Source organism: Diabrotica virgifera, chromosome 2, assembly GCF_917563875.1.
Source record: "Diabrotica virgifera virgifera chromosome 2, PGI_DIABVI_V3a".
Classification (NCBI taxonomy): Eukaryota; Metazoa; Arthropoda; class Insecta; order Coleoptera; family Chrysomelidae; genus Diabrotica; species Diabrotica virgifera.
The window spans coordinates 224,729,689-224,747,943 of NC_065444.1; the positions used below are offsets into that span (position 1 = coordinate 224,729,689).

An 18,255-nucleotide genomic window follows, 5' to 3' on the forward strand; every position below is an offset into this window, starting at 1 on the left:
GAGCTCAAAGTACATCCAAATGGGGGGTTATAACCCCCAAAACCACCCCTGGTTACGCCTATGCTTTAAGATGTAGTATAAATTAGAAATAAGCGAAAGTATCTACGAGTTACTGGGCGGGTACTCGAGGTTGAAATCTGTCGAAAGATTCAGAAAGAAAACAATTCACGCAGAACCATTTATAGAACAATAACAGAGTGCGAGCAGGGAATAAAATTGCTAAATCTACCAAAATATGGAAGACCATGTGCATTTACTGCACAGAAGTCAGAGATATGGCGAGAAGAGCAAAAAACTAGCTTGAAATAGAAACTAGAAGATTGGTTCGGCGATACAGATCTATGAGTATGATATCGTTGTAATTGAGCAGAAATGGTAATAGTCCTAAATATCGAAAGAAACGTAAGTGCCCCAAATACTCTCAAACGCAACTCTTTCAGACCTACTATTACTCAAGAGATACCAAAATTGGCTTCTACAACACCAAATACCCTTTGTTGCCAAAAACGATAATCCTCCAAAACCAAAATTGTCGCAGGCCCGCCTAATAGATGATTTTTGGGCTTTACTGTCTAGGAAAGTTTATCATGGAGGCTGAGAAGCCCAAGATGAAGAACAATAATTAAGATGGTGAATTTACGAACAACTAAGAGAAATTGATTTGAATTCCGCCCAGGACCTCATGAAGACATTCGAAGAAATTTGCGTCTAGTAAAGTAGGATGGGCCACATAACTAGTTAGCGTTTAAATAAATTTCTTCACATTAACAAAAAATTCCATAAATATTTTGTTCCAAAACTTTCAGGACATATGTCATACTAAGGATTTACAAAGTTTTCACTGTATTCCTTCACTCAACCGTTCTCTCCAGTTCTTTCTGTTTTGCCAGTTCCCTTCCTGTAGATTTCTTCTTTCCATTGCTTCGTCCACTTCATATCTGAAAGATCTTCGAGATCTGCCTCTTTCTTCTTCCTACCGGGCTCCACTCTATTATTCTGTTTATCCAACAGTTTTGGTCTGCTCTTCTGACATATACATATTAGACCAGGACTAATCTGTAAAAAAACGTCTATTTTTGGATGTGAGAGGTGGCATTCGGATTTTTGCAGATACAGTTAGGTGACACCTTCAGTAATAATAATTGACTTATGCTTCTTCTCAAATATGCCCGGAACATTAATAAAAAAATTAAAATATTTAAAAATTTCGAAAAACATCGATTTTTTTCTGCTTTCTTTGCTTATAACTTTAAAACGATTCGTTTTGGAACAAAGTCGTAGAGAAATAAAATAAAGATAATTGAATTTTGTATGATATACGACTGGTCAAAAATGTTTTAAGGTATTACCAGGTATTACCTTTTCTGCAATATAGCAATAAATACAAAATAATGGGGCAAAATACGCCTGTTGTTATTCAATGTTTCTTAACCACTTTGGTGGCACTTAGAACTTTAGTAATTCGCTTAGAAAATTCTTATAACTTACTTAAACGGTCTACCAAATTTCATTAAAATCGACCTAATAGATCTTGCATAATAAATTTGCAATCTAAATGTTTTTAAAAAAGTTCAAAAATTTTAAAATCTTTCGGAACAAAAAGTAGACCATTTAGAAGTTGGCTAATATAAAGAGGTGCTCTACCAATCTAATACACTTTACAGAATTAAAATCGGATTATTTAAGCGGCCTCGGCAATGTTTTAAAATTATAAACAATTTTTTGGCTTATAAACAAATAGCTTTGTTTAATAATAAAAAGATTAATTTTTAGCAATACAAATAATTAAAACCGGTATAAGTTGACCTAAACTTTCAAATGCTGTCAGCAGAATTGCTATTTTATTTTTTAATCAAAAGTTATTCGCGTTCAAAAATTGCAATTTTTCGATTTTTTGAAAGTTTCACCGCGTTTATCTAGAAAACTATGCATCCTACGAAAAAACTTGTAAGAACATTTTTGCTTAGAATTAGCCAAGAAATACAAAAAATGTTTTATTTTGCGAAAAATCGATGTTATGTAATTCCTCAAGTTCTTGTTTATAACAATCTGATCGACATCCAGATCAACTGTTACCCAAAAAAATTGTATTCTACGGGTCAAAATACATAAAAAAACTTGGGTAAGTCCATCTAAATAAAGGAGCCCGTAGCACCCCCTCTTGCCCACAGCACTAATTTGTTTATAAGCCAAAAAATTGTTTATAACTTTAAAACATTGCTTAGGCTGCTTAAATAATCCGATTTAAATTCTGTAAAGTGCATTAGATAGGTGGAGTGCTTCTTTATATGTAAAAAATTGACAAATCTTTGTATCTATCTAGTTTTTGTTGTGCAAGATTTTAAAAAAATTTTAATTTTTTAAAAAAAGTTTAGATTGCAAAATTATTATGCAAAATCTAGTAAGTCAATTTTAATGATTTGGTGGACGGTTTTAGCACATTACAAAAATTTTCTAAGGGAATTAGGAAGGTTCCAAGTGTAACCTAAGTGATGGAAAAACATTGAATAAGGACAGGCTTGTTTTGCCCCCTTATTTTATATTTATTGCTATTTTGCAGCAAGGGTGTTAAATTAACACATTTTTAACCAATCGTATCTGATAGAAAATTTAATTATCTATGTTTTATTCTTATACGACTTTGTTCCAAAATGAATCGTTTTAAAGTTATAAGCAAAAAAGGAAGAAAAAAAATTTTTTTGAAATTTTTAAATATTTTATTTTTTTTTTATTAATGTTCCGGGCATATTTGAGAAGGAGCATAAGTCAATTATTATTACTGAAGCTGTCACCTAACTTTATCCGCAAAAATCCGAATTCCACCTCTCACATCCACCTAAAAACAGATCCTTCCTGGTCTATATATACTATACATATCCGTACCAGGTTAATCTCATCTGTTCTATCTAGTCTAGAGTTCATTTCCATTCTTTTCTTAATTTCTATGTTATTTATTCTCTTGTTATTCTATGTTATCTATTCTTGTTACTCTGCAGCTTCTCCTTAGAAATCCCATTTCTGTTGCTCTTATTTCACACCTATAAGTGAGGATACTACTTGTCATGGTATTATATTTATATTATTCTGTTTATTTTTATACTGATGTTCTTATATCACAGTACTGGGTTCAATTTTGCTTATGCAGTTTCGTGTTTGTCCTAGTCTATTTTTTATATCTTCTTCAGTTGTTCCTTTGTTTGATATTACAAAACCTAAATACTTGTACTTGTCTGTTCCTTTGATTTATTTACCTTCGCGTATTTCCAGCTGCTTTATTTCTGTATTCTCCGTTGTTAGGTATTCAGTTTTCTTTAGGTTTATTTCCATCCCATTCTGTGTATATTCCTTTGTAGTAGTATTACACTTTGTAGTATTCTTTTGTAGTTTTCTCATCATAAAACTGAGGTCATCTTCGTCTTGTGCGATCACTATTTAGTCGCCAACAAAACTTTGAGTATATAGGTATTTTTTTTACTGGCGTACCCATTCCTTCGCATTTTCTTTTCTATGGTTTCAGAAATAAAGATATATCGTAGATGTAAACGTTTTAATACATTTTGGGGTTAATATCTTATGTTACACTTAAATTGGCGCTAAATTTAGCAGAGTATATTTTATCTTTAATCAATGTACTTTAGTCCTGTCGCCAGGGGGGCTACAACGGCCTCCTTAATTCAGATGGACTTACCTAAAATTTTTTTATGTATTTTGACCCGTAGAACACGAATTTTTTGGGTAACAGTTAATCCGGATGTCGATAAGATTGTTATAAACAAAGAACTTGAGGAATTACATAACAGCGATTTTTCGCAAAACAAAACATTTTTTTTGTGATTCTCGGCAAAAAATTGTCTTACAAGTTTTTTTGTAGGATGCATAATTTTCGAGATAAACGCGGTTGAACTTTCAAAAAATCGAAAAAGTGTAAGTTTTTAACCCGAATAACTTTTGATTAAAAAATAAAATAGCAATTCTGCTTACTGCATTTGAAAGTTCAAGTCAAATTCTATCGATTTTTATTATTTGCATTGCTAAAAATTAAGTTTTTATTTGTTATACAAAGCCATTAACACATAATAGTGCTTCCCGTGCCCAATTCATGCGTTTTAATGTACGTAATCTACGTGGAAATTGTCTGTATGCGCGCCTACTCGTTCGATTTCAAATGAGAAATGCATTGAAAACATCATTCAATCACTATGTGTTTATAACTTTGTTTAACAATAAAAAAAATTAATTCTTAGCAATGAAAGTAATCAAAACCGATAGAATTTGACTTGAACTTTCAAATGCGGTAAGCCGAATTGCTATTTTATTTTTCAATCAAAAGTTATTCGGGTTCAAAAATTGCAATTTTTCGATTTTTTTAAAGTTCAACAGCGTTTATGTCGAAAACTATGCATCCTACGAAAAAACTTATAAAAACATTTTTTGCTTAGAATGACCCAAAAAATACAAAAAATGTTTTGTTTTGCGAAAAATCGCTGTTATGTGATTCCTCAAGTTCTTTGTTTATAACAATCTTATCGACATCCGGATCGACTGTTACCCAAAAAATTCGTGTTCTACGGGTCAAAATACATAAAAAAAAACTTAGGTAAGTCCATCTGAATTAAGGAGGCCGTTGTACCCCCACTGGCGACAGTACTACTTAGTATAGTAATGTATTTGTCTTAAGTGCAATATTGTTATTTTAGTTGCCCGAAATGAAAGCCTATGTTACGTTCTGTGGCAAACAATTAGACAGCGCTGCTCTCTTACAAAAATTAACGGAAAATTCTACTGCCTTTAGAGATTTAGTGAAAAAATGTCAAAATAATGTCGCTACGAAAGGAATGCCTTTATCGTCGTTTTTAATCAAACCTATGCAGCGGATTACTAGATATCCGTTGTTGATTAATAAAATTCTAGAAAATACGCCCGATGATCATCCCGGTGAGTATTTTACTGTTATATTATTAATTATATTAACCTATACACACAATTGAGTTATGTTTCCATCACTTAGGTTTGTGTTGTGTCATATTCTGTCAAAGCTCTCTTGTTTAATAGATCTCTTATTCATAAATTTAAGAGCTGTGTCTGTTTGTAAATCGTTGATTTCCGTGTTAACTTATCACGGGCTAACATTTCGTGAGAAAGCGTTTGCTCAACAGCAAACCTTAAGTTCGATACAAAATTAGTGCAAACTCATTACTCCCAGGTTTTTAGGATCGCTGAACACGAATATCATGTCTTCGATGGTCTCCGAAGAATGGGCGTTATCTCCTGGAATTTTGTGCAACTTCGGGGGTTTGTCGGGGGTTTTTGGGATCGCTAAACACGAATATCATACGGCGATGGTGTCTGATATACCTGTTGCTCAGGAGAGAACTCATATCCTGAAGTTTGATGGAAATTCGGTACAAAATCAGTTCGTCCTGGACAACAGGTGCCTCGAAGACCATCGCGGTCGTGATTAGCGACCCCAAAAACCCCCGGGTACCAAGTTTGCACTGATTTTGTATCGAATATTGACGAAGACGGTTTTAAGTGACAAAGTTTTTTTTTATATACTCATGGACAAAAATATTGCATATTTTATCTTCAATCGTTATGATTTGTTTATTTTTTATCTTTGAAATGTTAAGTATTTTTTTTATTTATTTATTTATCTGTTTATTTTATTTATTTATTTATTTGATGTATTTTAATTTATTAGAGATAAATAAACATAGTCTTTATAACTGAATATGCAATAATGTAACAAACGAACAAACATTACATAGTATGGAAAGTGTGCTTTGACGACTTAACAATTCTTGTTTTGTTGAATTGTCAGTTAGAATATGTCAGTTGGAGAGTTTTATTTTCCGATTTTGCAGTTTTCTTGCTGATATGCCACATTTAAGTGAGGTAATGTGTGCTAGAATTGTTACTTTAAGAAATGAGGGTTACAGACAATAAGATATTGCGTGGATAGCGAATATCTATCAGTCGACTGTTTCTCGTTTAGTAAAGCGATACAATGAGACTGGTGAATACAAAAGGCGACCTGGTCAAGGACGAAAAAGATGTACAACGCCAAGAGATGACCAATATTTAAGACTTAAATCTTTGCGAAATCGTACACTTACAGCTTCTTATCTCAAAAATGAGTTACTGATCACAAGACAAGTTAATGTAAATGCCAAAACTGTGACTCGAAGACTTAAAGAGGTTGGTTTGAATCCAAAACGCCCTTCCAGAGTTCCACTTCTTCTACCACGGCATAAAACTTGAAAGGTTGCGCTTTGCAAGAGCCCACGTTAACTGGAACGAACATCAATGGAGAAGAGTTCTTTTCACAGATGAAACGAGGATACAATTATGGAAGCCAGATGGACATGACCGAGTATACAGAAGGTCTGGGGAACGTTTCGCAGAATGTAATCTTGTACAGCAGGTTAGTTTTGATGGCGGTTCCATAATTCTATAGGGTGGCATTAGTTGGGAGAGTCGTACGGAGCTTATTGAGGTGAATATTCGAATGGATGCTGACTGATACATACGGAACATCCTTGAAGCGCATGTTTTTCCTTATGCCGGCTTCATTGGGTATGATAACTTTGTGCTAATGCATGATAATGGCCGTGCACATACCGCAGGAACAGTCATACAATATCTTGAGGATGTCGGAGTTGAGGCTCTAGACTGGCCACCAATGAGTCCTGATGCAAATCCCATAGAACATATATGGGACATCCTAAAAAGACTTATACGAGTAAGAAATCCAGCTCCAAACTCAATTGCAGAATTAAGAATTGCTGCACAGGAAGAATGGAATCGACCTCCGCAAGAAACCATCCAAGATATTCTGCGGAGCATGCGTAGAAGGATACAGGCAATCATTAGAGCTAGAGGAGGAAATACTAGGTACTAAATTGTTACAATGTTGCCGTAAAAAATTGTTATATTGTCGTTATTGTTTCTTTTTCTACTTAAATGTTATAAGCAAAATCAGACTATTTCATTAATTTCTCTACAAATTAGTTGTGACTCTGCAATATGCAAGTTACTTGACAATAAATATACGTAGGATAATTCAGCTCAACTTACTTAGCAATAAAAAGTACAAATTTTTTTAAAAGGAAAAAGATATACTTCAAGAATAAAATATGCAATATTTTTGTCTGTGAGTGTATTTACTAGCTTGTGAAAAGGTTGGAATTAATTAATTTTTTCGTGAAAGGCGATTTTAGAAATAAATCACGAAACCGGTCGATTTTTATTTTTAAATTATGATTTTTGGTATATATTTCATATTAATGGCGTAATGACGTTTGGGCATCTGGGCGTAATGACGCAATCGATGATTTTTTTTAATGAGAGTAGGGGTTGTGTTATAACTTATTTGAAAGTTTATTCAAATCTCTATTTAGTAATATAAACAATAACATAATTATTTATATAGGGTGTCCAAAAAATAATTTTTTGAATTAAATTAATTGAGTCAAAAGGAAAAATTTATGTAATTTATTTAATTCAAAATACATTTTACTGCTGTCAGAAAACAGGAAAACATTTTTGACAGCAGTCAAATGTATTTTAAAATAAATAAATTATATACATTCTCCTTTTTGTGTCAATTAATTTAATTAAAAAAAATTTGGGACACAATGTATAAATAATTATGTTAATGTTTATATTACTGAATATAAAATTGAATATTCTGTCAAATGAGCTATCACAAGACCCCGATTCTCATCTAAAAAAATCATTGATTACGTCATCACGCCCAGATGGATAAAGTTACTAGTGTGATATGCCAAAAAATAGTAATATGTATAAAAATTAAAATCAACCTGTTTCGGGATTTATTCCCAAAATATCCCATTCATGAAAAAATGAATTTATTCCAACCTTTACGTGCTCACTGTATAAATAATTGCATATTTTATTTTTAAAATTTTCTATTTCAGATTATAAGAATCTCCAGGAGGCATTAATTCTAGCCGAAAGCTTTCTAAATTCTATCAACGAAAACGTTAGACTGAAAGAAAACCAAGATCGATTAAATTGGTTACAACAATGTGTTCAAAATGATCTAAATATTGTGTTCAATAGCGAAACAAATAAATTGGGTCCACGTCAATTATTGCATTACGGCATCTTCAATAAATTAAAAAGCAATAAAGAACTGTTAGGATTCCTATTTAACGATTTCTTTATGTTTGTTCAAGCTACTAAAAGTATAGGAGTGCAGTTTACATTTCAGATTAATGAAAACGTATCGTATAAACTGTATAAACAGGTAAGTAAACAAAGTAGAGGAATTTGATTTTCTTACCGTCTTGGCTTTGAAAATATTGACGCGTCGCTTACTGATAACAACACACAAAATTGTTAAAACTTAAAGTGTAAATATCGACCGAACTTCTGGATGAGTTAATATATACTAGTGCCATAAATAAGTGTGATCTATAATGCCTTTTAGGTCCAAATTAATTAAAACTCTCTTTCTTGGTTCAGATGCATTATATTTACAATCAAGCCCATCAATGACTAACCATAACAACGTGTTTACATATAACAATAGCGACCTACCTTACACTAACTAAATACTGAGTACAATAATCATATCTATATCATGGGACATTCACTTTTATATAGAATAAACTATTTCGAAATCACGCGCGGCCTCGGTCATGGGCGATCGATTATATATTTACTTTGGTTATTAACTTTCAATAAAAATATCCTTTTGTGCAGAGTGATATTATAATACTAATACATCTCTCCCCTTTGTTAAAATTACATATTTCTCTCCGTGTTTTAAAATGAACTATATCCGTCATCGCCTTTTAGGAGATAGACCTTATATCTCTTATATAGTTAAGGTCCTATATCGGCCGCTATAAGACACTTAACTTAACAAAAATCCTATTATACACAAAAGTTCATATTTTCCCTATACTAAATTGGTATTTTATAAAACTAGAAATAATTGTTTATAAGTAATTGTCACTAAATCACGTACTATTCCTTCGTGTCTTTTAGTATTTTTTTCGTTTACTAATTCACTTTCGTAAAACAATGAATAAAACTTATCCTAATTTTTAACCTAGTCTTTAGTCTTTTCAGTGTACTACACGAATTTACGTCATATAAGCAGTGAATAATTATATAATATTTTGAATCTACCAAATAATATTTCCAAATTTAACTAAACTTAATATTACCTAAACTTCTTAGTAAAAATTTAAAGTTACTTTATTAATTCCTATTTCAGTCTTTTGATTAATTACTATTCGTCCCTTCTTTTATAATACTTAATAATAAAAAAAATAATGTCTCTTGCTAGAATAAATATTAATAAATGTCTCTCATCATATCAAGTTTAAAGAAAATTTTTTTAGGGCTCTTTTTTCTAATACTAACACTAAGGTAACTAACACTAAAATATATTGTCTATCCTTAATTTAAACACTTCCATTATTTTCCGCGAAAATTTAACCTGAATTCATTATCTACATTTAAAATTTAAGTCATTTATAATTTACGTTACTTTAGAGAGTTCAAAAAAATTCAAGCTTAATTCTTAAATATAATTCAATGATTAGCTACTTATTTGATTAGTATTTTCTTAATTTTGCTTGTTTTCTTGCAATTTTTATGTGTCTTCTTTCATTTTTCCCACATATTTTACTAAAAATTTTCTTTTTTTCTCTTTTTCTTCTTGTCTGGTACTACCACTATATATTTCTTCATTTTTCTTCATATAATAGCACTTCTGCAGTGTACATAGTTCATCTTCATATAACAATCATTTGTCATTTAATCATCAATATATTATTTCATAATATAACATCATAATAATCACTTCCTTTACCTATCCCTCAATGCCTACGTTCGACTAATCAAAGTGGCTTCACTCGAGAGGACAGTTTCAATTCTTCTACATATTCCATATAACAATCATAATACTCAATACTAGCCACGAAACCTCTGCATTTTACCTAAATAAAAGAGGGTATAACTTCGATGCATAGATCAACTTCTACATATTTCTCGACCTCAGTCCCTTGCTTTAAATCCATTGTTTAATCACGAATAATCATGAATAAAATAGGTACCCTTCAAAACACAGAGTGGGTCTCTAATAAGCTTTCAAGCTTCTATAAATCACTTAGTACCTTCCTAATTTGACAAGAGCAGTGGGTTTCTTATTGTCTCAAATTTCCTCGTAATATTCAGCTTATATGTAATATTGTTAGTTCTTCTTCTAATCTATATAATTCTTTCCAAATTCCTTATCTCGACTCATCAGGTCGGTATGTTAAAAATATATCTCTTGCTTATAGCAATGTTTGTCTTAAAGCTCTTATATCAACGTATGTCATCACTAATCATTATTCATTAAAAAAATATCATTTATCACACAAAAAATTATTAATTCAGGTTCATATCATACAAAATTTAACACAAAATCGATGAAAATGTACTAAATATACTCAATAAATATCAATAATAAAACAACTGGTTAATAAAAATTCAATAATGGTATACATATTCGATACAAATTCAATTCAATAATAGCATATGCAAAAGTTAGATAAAAATATTCAAAATCAGTTCATATTTCAAAATTCGATAGATATTCTTAAAAAAAAATTCAAAAATAACCATAACCAAAAAATCGAAATCGAATAGAAATTTTTCAAATAAATTCAATAAAATTCGATAGCAAAGATAAATATTCAATGTTCAATAATAATATATAAAAAACGAGGGAAGCGTTTTTAATAAAGGTAGACTAAATTTCTTACTTACATTTTAACACTTGTGTCTTTTTCACTGGATTCCTGTTCGGATCCTGGGTCCTGGTCCATTTTCCGCCGCTTTTTCCAATTTTTATTGCCCATTTTCAGAAGATTCTGCCTGTATTAATTTTCAGGAGCGCCATGTTATAAATAAGTGTGATCCTTTTAGGTTTTATTATTCACTTTTATATAGAATAAACTATTTCGAAATCACGCGCGGCCTCGGTCATGGGCGATCGATTATATATTTACTTTGGTTATTAACTTTCAATAAAAACATCTTTTTGTACAGGGTGATATTATAATACTACACTAGTGCGATAAAAAGGGCGCTACAATCCAAATCGAGCATTGGCCTTCTCCAAACTATGCCTTGAACATTGCTGGTCCCTCGCCGCTATAAGTTCCCACTTCTAGCAAATTTTGCGCGTCGGCTGCTTCCTCCCATTTTTTCCGTGGCCTTCATTTTGGTCTTGGGCCCTGTTTTAGTATCTAGGGTTCTTTTCGTCAATCTGTCGATCTCCATTCTGGCTACATGACCATTTTATCGAAGTCTCTGAAGTTTAATGAATTCTGAGGTCGATGCATCTTTGAACTGTTGGTAGAGTTCATGGTTGTACCTGGATCTTCGTACTCTGTTTTCGTTAATAGGTCCAAATCGCTTCCTTAGGACTTCCAGCTTTCTTATTGTATTTTATGTCATCACCCATATCTCGTATCCATAACATACGATTGGTCTGATACTAGTTTTGTAAACCCTGATTTTTGATCTCCAGTATTTGGCTTCAGAACGGACCACATACGCCAGTGAAAAATTTTTGTTTCGCTTAACTATTTTTCTTTAAATTTCTGATTCTTCTGTTTCATCTGTGCTTAATTTAAATCGTGTAACAAGTCTTTTCGTGTACCATTTGCAGCTATTTTCTTTAGTTCTTGCCTATGTTACCTTTTTTGTCGTTTGAGTCTCTTTTGTCCCTCTTTTTCATTATTATATTTTCACATCCTCTTCCATTTTGCGAGACATAATGCTGATGTCATCGGCATAGGCGACAATTTGTATTGATTTATTTATTAAGGCTCTTCCTATATTTAAGTGTCTTTTGACATATTCAAGAGACAGAAAAAAGTCAAAATCAAACAGTTTATAATATAAATAACATATTATATTATAATATGTTATTTTATAATACATATTATAATGATTCAAACGGATTCTATTTTTTACCAAATTTTGTCAAATATTTCATTCGTAAGATATTAAATAATTTTTAAGGTAATGTTATCACCATCTATAAATGTTTTTGAAAAATGTTCTCGCTCTCTTTTGAAATTAAAATTTTCTCATATTATTCTGAAGCTATTTTCTTGTGTCACATTGCATGCGAGACTTGTTAGTCTCTGGCGCACGTGGTCGTAAGGTTTTTATATTGTACATTGTTTTTTTCTTAAACTCTAATAAGTTCTGGCCGAAGTCCTCAACGAATGCCAACAGTTTTCTTATAGGTAATTTTAGGATCTCTTTTGGTTCAAACCTCAGTTAACCAGTGAATTCCTGCCTTGCATCACTTAGCACATTCCAATGGCATAGTATGTGTATGGCAGTCTTTTCTTCCATTTCGCACTTTCTGCACCATGGTTCATTCACCTTACCTAGTTTGTATATATGTGGTTTCTTAAACGGCAATGTCCAGTCACCATTTCAGTGACCGTTTTGATCTCCCGCTTATTGAGGTTTATCAAATTGTTCGAGAGATTTTTATTAATATTGAAAATAATCAATATTGATAAAAATTTAGGCTGGATTTGTGCTTGAATGGCTCTCCATTTCTTTTGATGATTCCTTATTGATTATGATAATAAATTTCTGAACCTCGTTTTTCGTAGCATGTTTATTGATGCCACAGATAGGTTCTGGGCCTTCAAAAGTTTCTCTCGAACCTTGTTTTGCCAACATATCTGCTCATTCATTTTGTGTCACCTTAATACAATTTATTATTTTTTTTATAACATATGAGATTTTTGAAAGAGTTCTTCAAGTTGAGTGGGTAATCATTTTACATTTATAGGGAATGAAGGGGATAATAATAATATTTTAATTTTAACGATGGCATATTTATATTTTGCACATTTTGGTATATTCCGATTTTTATTAGTTTTGAGATTATACATTTAAGTTTTACTTATTAATATTCTTTACTTTTACAGCCTATTCTAATTCAAAACTTGATGGTCAGTAGAGACAGTTCGGACAATATAGAAAGTGGAACGGATTCCAATAGAGTTCTCAATATTCAGGACGACAAGAATACCTACAAAATAGCTCTCTTAGTTCACACTGTCAGCGAGTGTGGCTTGTGGATGAAAAGAATAGAAAGTGCGAAAGAAATGTGTTCGAAAATGTTTACTTTAAGCTTACAAAATAAAAGAAAAACTCGTAAGTAAATTCTTAAATTAACAGCTTTCAGAAATATGTTTGCTTATTCTCAGATCTAACTGTCACTAACATTTGTTGTAGTATTTGTTGTTCACAAGATACTCTAGGCAAAAAATTGAGGATATTTACAAAGTTTTTCTAAGTTTGAAAATGCAAAATTCTTCTTGTTGTTTTCATGGCTTCCACGCCGTGGTGATAAGCCAGCTCAATTTGGTGGTGACCACGAAGAAGTTTGGTTCTAGTTCTAAACCAACTCGAGACCATATACTTATGGCTTTGTTTTGTAAAAATCCATTAATAAGAGGTTATGTTAGTAGACATAAAAGTACCTAATGATGTATAGAGAAAGTGAAAACGGGCACAAGTACGATACAATACAAAAGGTTCTAGACTAATAATTAGTAATAAGACATTAATACAATCGCTCTCTCTCTCTCTCTCCCTCTTTTCAGGTAGTAGTCATACTGGCAGTGTATTGTCCGTCTTCAAAGATCTCAGTCTCTAGTCATTTCTTTTAACTCATGCATAGATCTTTTGCCAATTCCTGTAAAAATACAATACCAAAATGAAAGACAGCTTCATTTCGGTTCAGAGATTATCCATCATCCCCATACGTACGTTTCGGTCTCTCTAGACGTCTTCAGTGGGCTACATGAACAGCTCGTGTTCGAAATGAAACCAAACTGTCTATTTAAGCTGAATTATAACAATAATTCGCGTATCTTACGCTGTAGCGACATCTATTAAAGATATGAGGAGTCCCAGATTACATGATACATATTGTACATTCACTAAGAAAGTTCGAAAGTTGTTATTGTAGGATATGGAAAACGTCAACTAGAAAATTCCCAGAAATATTATTGATATATACTTTATACTTGTATTGTCTTGAACACATTAGTTAGTTATCAATTGCCGTAATTTATATAAGACAAAGTACCCCGCACAAACCTTATGGAAATTAGGTCCCAGTAGATTTCGTTCATACTTCGGGAAAATACTCTTTTAAGCTTCCTCATAAAAAGTTCTCATGGGCACAACTCAATCGTATGAAGGATTTTCAAGATATAGAGGCACAAACTCGGAAAATTATAAGATTTACTGGGTATTCCAATTCCCCGAGTTACTGCTTATCTGGCAACATGTAGAAGTTTGGATCAAGGAAAAGTACTAGTAGTCTAGGATTTTTTCTTGGCTATCCAATGGCGACCTTTACTTTGACCTTGACCTTCAACGGACGTCATCTTCTAGAGTTTCGAGGGTTTTCTGCATTAAATTAATATAAACAGATTACTCATGGGTTTTTGGGATCGCTAAACACGAATATGCCATCAGAATTGATCTCCGGAGGACGTGGTGGCCAGGGCCACTGCAAGGGACGTCATATTTTAGAGGTTCGATGGTTTTCGGCATTTAATTCATGCAAATGAATTACTGGAGCGTTTTTTGAGGTCGCTAAACACGAATATGCCACCAGAATCGACTCCTGGAGCACCCGGTTTCCACGGTAAATGAAAGGGGCTCCTGGAGTTTCGAGGGTCTTTGGTACTACAATAATGCAAACGGATTAGTTATAGGTTTTTGGGGTTGCTGAACACGAATGATCAGCACAGACACAGGAGCACCTGGTGCCTAAGACAGGTTATCTTCTGGAGTTTAAAACCTAAGAGTAATCCATTTGATTCCTCCGAAACTGCAGAAGGTCAAGGTCAAAGTAAAGGTCGCCATTGGATAGCCAGGAAAAAATCCTAGAATACTAGTACTTTTCCTTGATCCAAACTGCTACATGTTGCCAGATAATCAGTAACTCGGGAATTGGAATACCCAGTAAATCTTATAATTTCTCCGAGTTTGTGCCTCTATATCTTGAAAATCCTTCATACTATTGAGTTGTGCCCATGAGCAGTGGCGGATCCAGGAAATCGATTAGGGTGGGGCACATAGGGTACAAACTCAAGGAATCTGGAATATACCCCTATAAAATTTCTATCTAGTGTATTTTTGATCCGTCTGGGGGGGGGGCACGTGCCCCCGTGCCCCACCCCTGGATCTGCTACTGCCCATGAGAACTTTTTATCAGGATGCTTAAAAGAGTATTTTTCCAAAGTATGAACGAAATCCACTGGGACCTAATTTCCATAAGGTTTATGCGGGATACTTTAGGAAATTATTTATTTTCGAACTTAATAATGGTGGTCTGAAATTATTTTTTATTGACAAAGCCCGTAAAACCAATGTATCATTTCAAAACAGTTTTTTAATAGTTAACCTCAATTGTTTGCCTAACAGTATGTATTAGATTACACGTATATACGTGATTTATTTAAATAACACGTAAGTGCTAATTAAGATTTACATCTTATTGTATCTGTGTATCTTACGTTTCTAGTTTATTATTTTATTTCGGAAGGGATTCTACAGTTTTGCGTCGGTTATATTCAATTTTTTTAAGGGTAGCTACTCCTAATACAAACATTTCTTTAATGCACGAGGGCGGTCTGAAAAGTTCTTGATCTGATGGTCAAAATGACAATGTTTACCTCCAAAAAGTTTTATTTTTCCGCATAATCTCCCCTAATATTAATACATTTTACCCAGCGGAATTCCAACGTCGTTTTTGGCGAGCTCTACAGTTTTGAGAATGTACTGAAATCCGAGGATGCCAAATCTTGGGAATTATGGTGGCTGCTCCAGCACTTTATACTATAGATCTCCCAATTTTATTTTTACTTGTTGATTTTTTCTATATTGAACATCACGCGCACCCAAACTAATTCAATCGACTGCCTATATGCAACTGCTACTACTACTCGCAACGATTTACAATTTTACATGCGTGTACTAACATGCGTATTAACACAAGAGGAAAATCTTGCGAATAGTGCTGCTCTCTGGATACGAGGTTGAGAACTTATCAGACGGCTTAGCCAAAGTGGCAAACTGATATTGTTATCATTATTAATATCAATAATAGCAATATTCTTTTTCCATATTTCCTATATTTAGAACATTATAAATCTAGTCAGTTTCAAAATATCGGTAATGTTATTTTTAAAGATACATATTTTTCATAATTTCAAATATATGAACTTTGATATTTAAAAAATATCCTGTTTGTTTTTAATCGTTGCTTTGCCTGTTTGTGGATTTTCTATTTCCAATCGCTTCTGTGAGCTTCAATGTAATCTTCCTTTTCAGCTCTATTTAGTGATGTGCTCATTTAATGATATGAAGATAATATAATCTGTAAAATAAGCGATTATTCATTTTTAAGTGAATAAAATTCAAAAATTTGAGAACACTTATGTTAAAGAGCAGTAAGAACCATTTAGTATTATCTCAAACAATTTGATTTGTTGAATATTTATTAACGGTGCACGACAATTAGACCGAAATCATTAGACCGAAAGCAGTAGACCGAACTCATTAGACCGAAAAGCATTTTACCGAAACCTCACTAGACCGAACAGCATTAGACCGAAATGGTATATAAATTAAAAAAGATTGCAGTAAATTATGCTAAGATTTTGTATATCTGTCTTTTTGTTTATTGTATTTTTTTGTACTATTTTATATATAGACTGTGTGAATTGTTACTCTGTACAGTCTGATTTGAAATAATTTTCATCCGTTAAACAAATTAGTGAAGGTAAAAATAAATTAAGGGTGGAGTGACCTTAACACCATTTTAACTGTTTATAATAACCGTCCAAATAACATTTAGTTGTAATTACATTAGTCTTATCTCTTTTACTGCGACAAGTAAAAAGAACTGCTTTTCGGTCTTCTGCTGTTCGGTCTAGTGAGGTTTCGGTAAATTGCATTTCGGTCTAATGAGTTCGGTCTACTGCTTTCGGTCTAATGATTTCGGTCTCTTTACAGTAAACCTTTATTAACGTTACTAACAGGTTTTTCGTAGCTACGATATGACTAACATGTTTCTGGTATTACTTAGTATATTCTTTATTAAATATAATCGTAGAGTAACATTGAAGAGGTAATGTGGTTTGAATCTACTATATATCCTTAAAACTTGTCTGTGAAACCTGATTTCTATCCCTGCTTCCTGTGGCTTTAATACCATTTCAATTGTTATCAAAGTTATATTCGACTTAACGAATATTCCTTGTTATCTATTTATCGAATAGTGTATTATTGTCAATTCTAGATTGACAAATATATCAATAACAAAAAATTATCATTATAGTCTCCTTTTTATATAAAACTTACATTTATATACACATTAATGATGCTTTTGATAAAGAATGTTCCAATAAGAACTTGAGTTTTAACAGCATCAAAATTACAATATTTAAAACAAACTCACAATATTTTAAGGGTGTACCTGTCTTACATTTTTAGCTGTATGTTAATTAAATAATATTTAGGAACATGTTTTTCTACCATTTTCGGCAGGATTTCATTGATCTGTAGATTTTAGGATCAGTCTAAAATAAAAATTTGTATTGCCAAGTAATAAAAATATATTATAAATTATTATGTTATAGTGTTAATGTAAATGAATGCTTTAGTGTTAATCTAAAATAGAGGTATAACTGTAAAAACAAATTAAAGAATAAAATCAGTGCAATATTGTAGTCTGTAATCGTAAGGTTATTTAACAACTTCTCCACATGAAACCTAACCGTCGTTGTCTTCTGACTAACTGTAATACTTTTAAACGAGGACCAACCCAATGGACACTGTTGTCGTAGTTATCGCGACAGGGTTATAAAATATACAGCCAAAATCATATCTTGATAATATAGGTAAAGTTTTTTAATAGAGTTAATTTAGTGACAGTATACAGTATGTCCCTGTAAGTTGTATCCATATGGAAAACTTTTTTATTATTAATTTTTCGAAAAAAAGTTATTCTTCATAAAAATCTCTGCATGGTCCAAAACCTAAGATTTAACCATCAAATATCAAATTTTTTGAATATTATACGAGGTATGTCAAAAAGTTTGAATTTCACTCTAGAGTAAAGTAGCTTTATTTTTCACAATATTGAAAATTGCTATTATGAAGAGTTCTTTG

The 18,255-nt window shown here is 32.2% G+C and overlaps 1 protein-coding gene across 4 annotated transcripts in view; it reads left to right on the forward strand.

The window, feature by feature from the left end:
* Positions 1-18,255, forward strand: part of LOC114330018 (intersectin-1-like) — a 205,185-nt gene that overhangs the window by 160,701 nt on the left and 26,229 nt on the right. For all 4 annotated transcript variants that reach the window (XM_050644297.1, XM_050644298.1, XM_050644296.1 and 1 more), the window contains 3 exons: positions 4,698-4,935; positions 7,941-8,272; positions 12,987-13,215. In XM_050644297.1, coding sequence (XP_050500254.1) covers positions 4,698-4,935; positions 7,941-8,272; positions 12,987-13,215 — 799 coding nt within the window. The remainder of the gene's footprint in view (positions 1-4,697; positions 4,936-7,940; positions 8,273-12,986; positions 13,216-18,255) is intronic.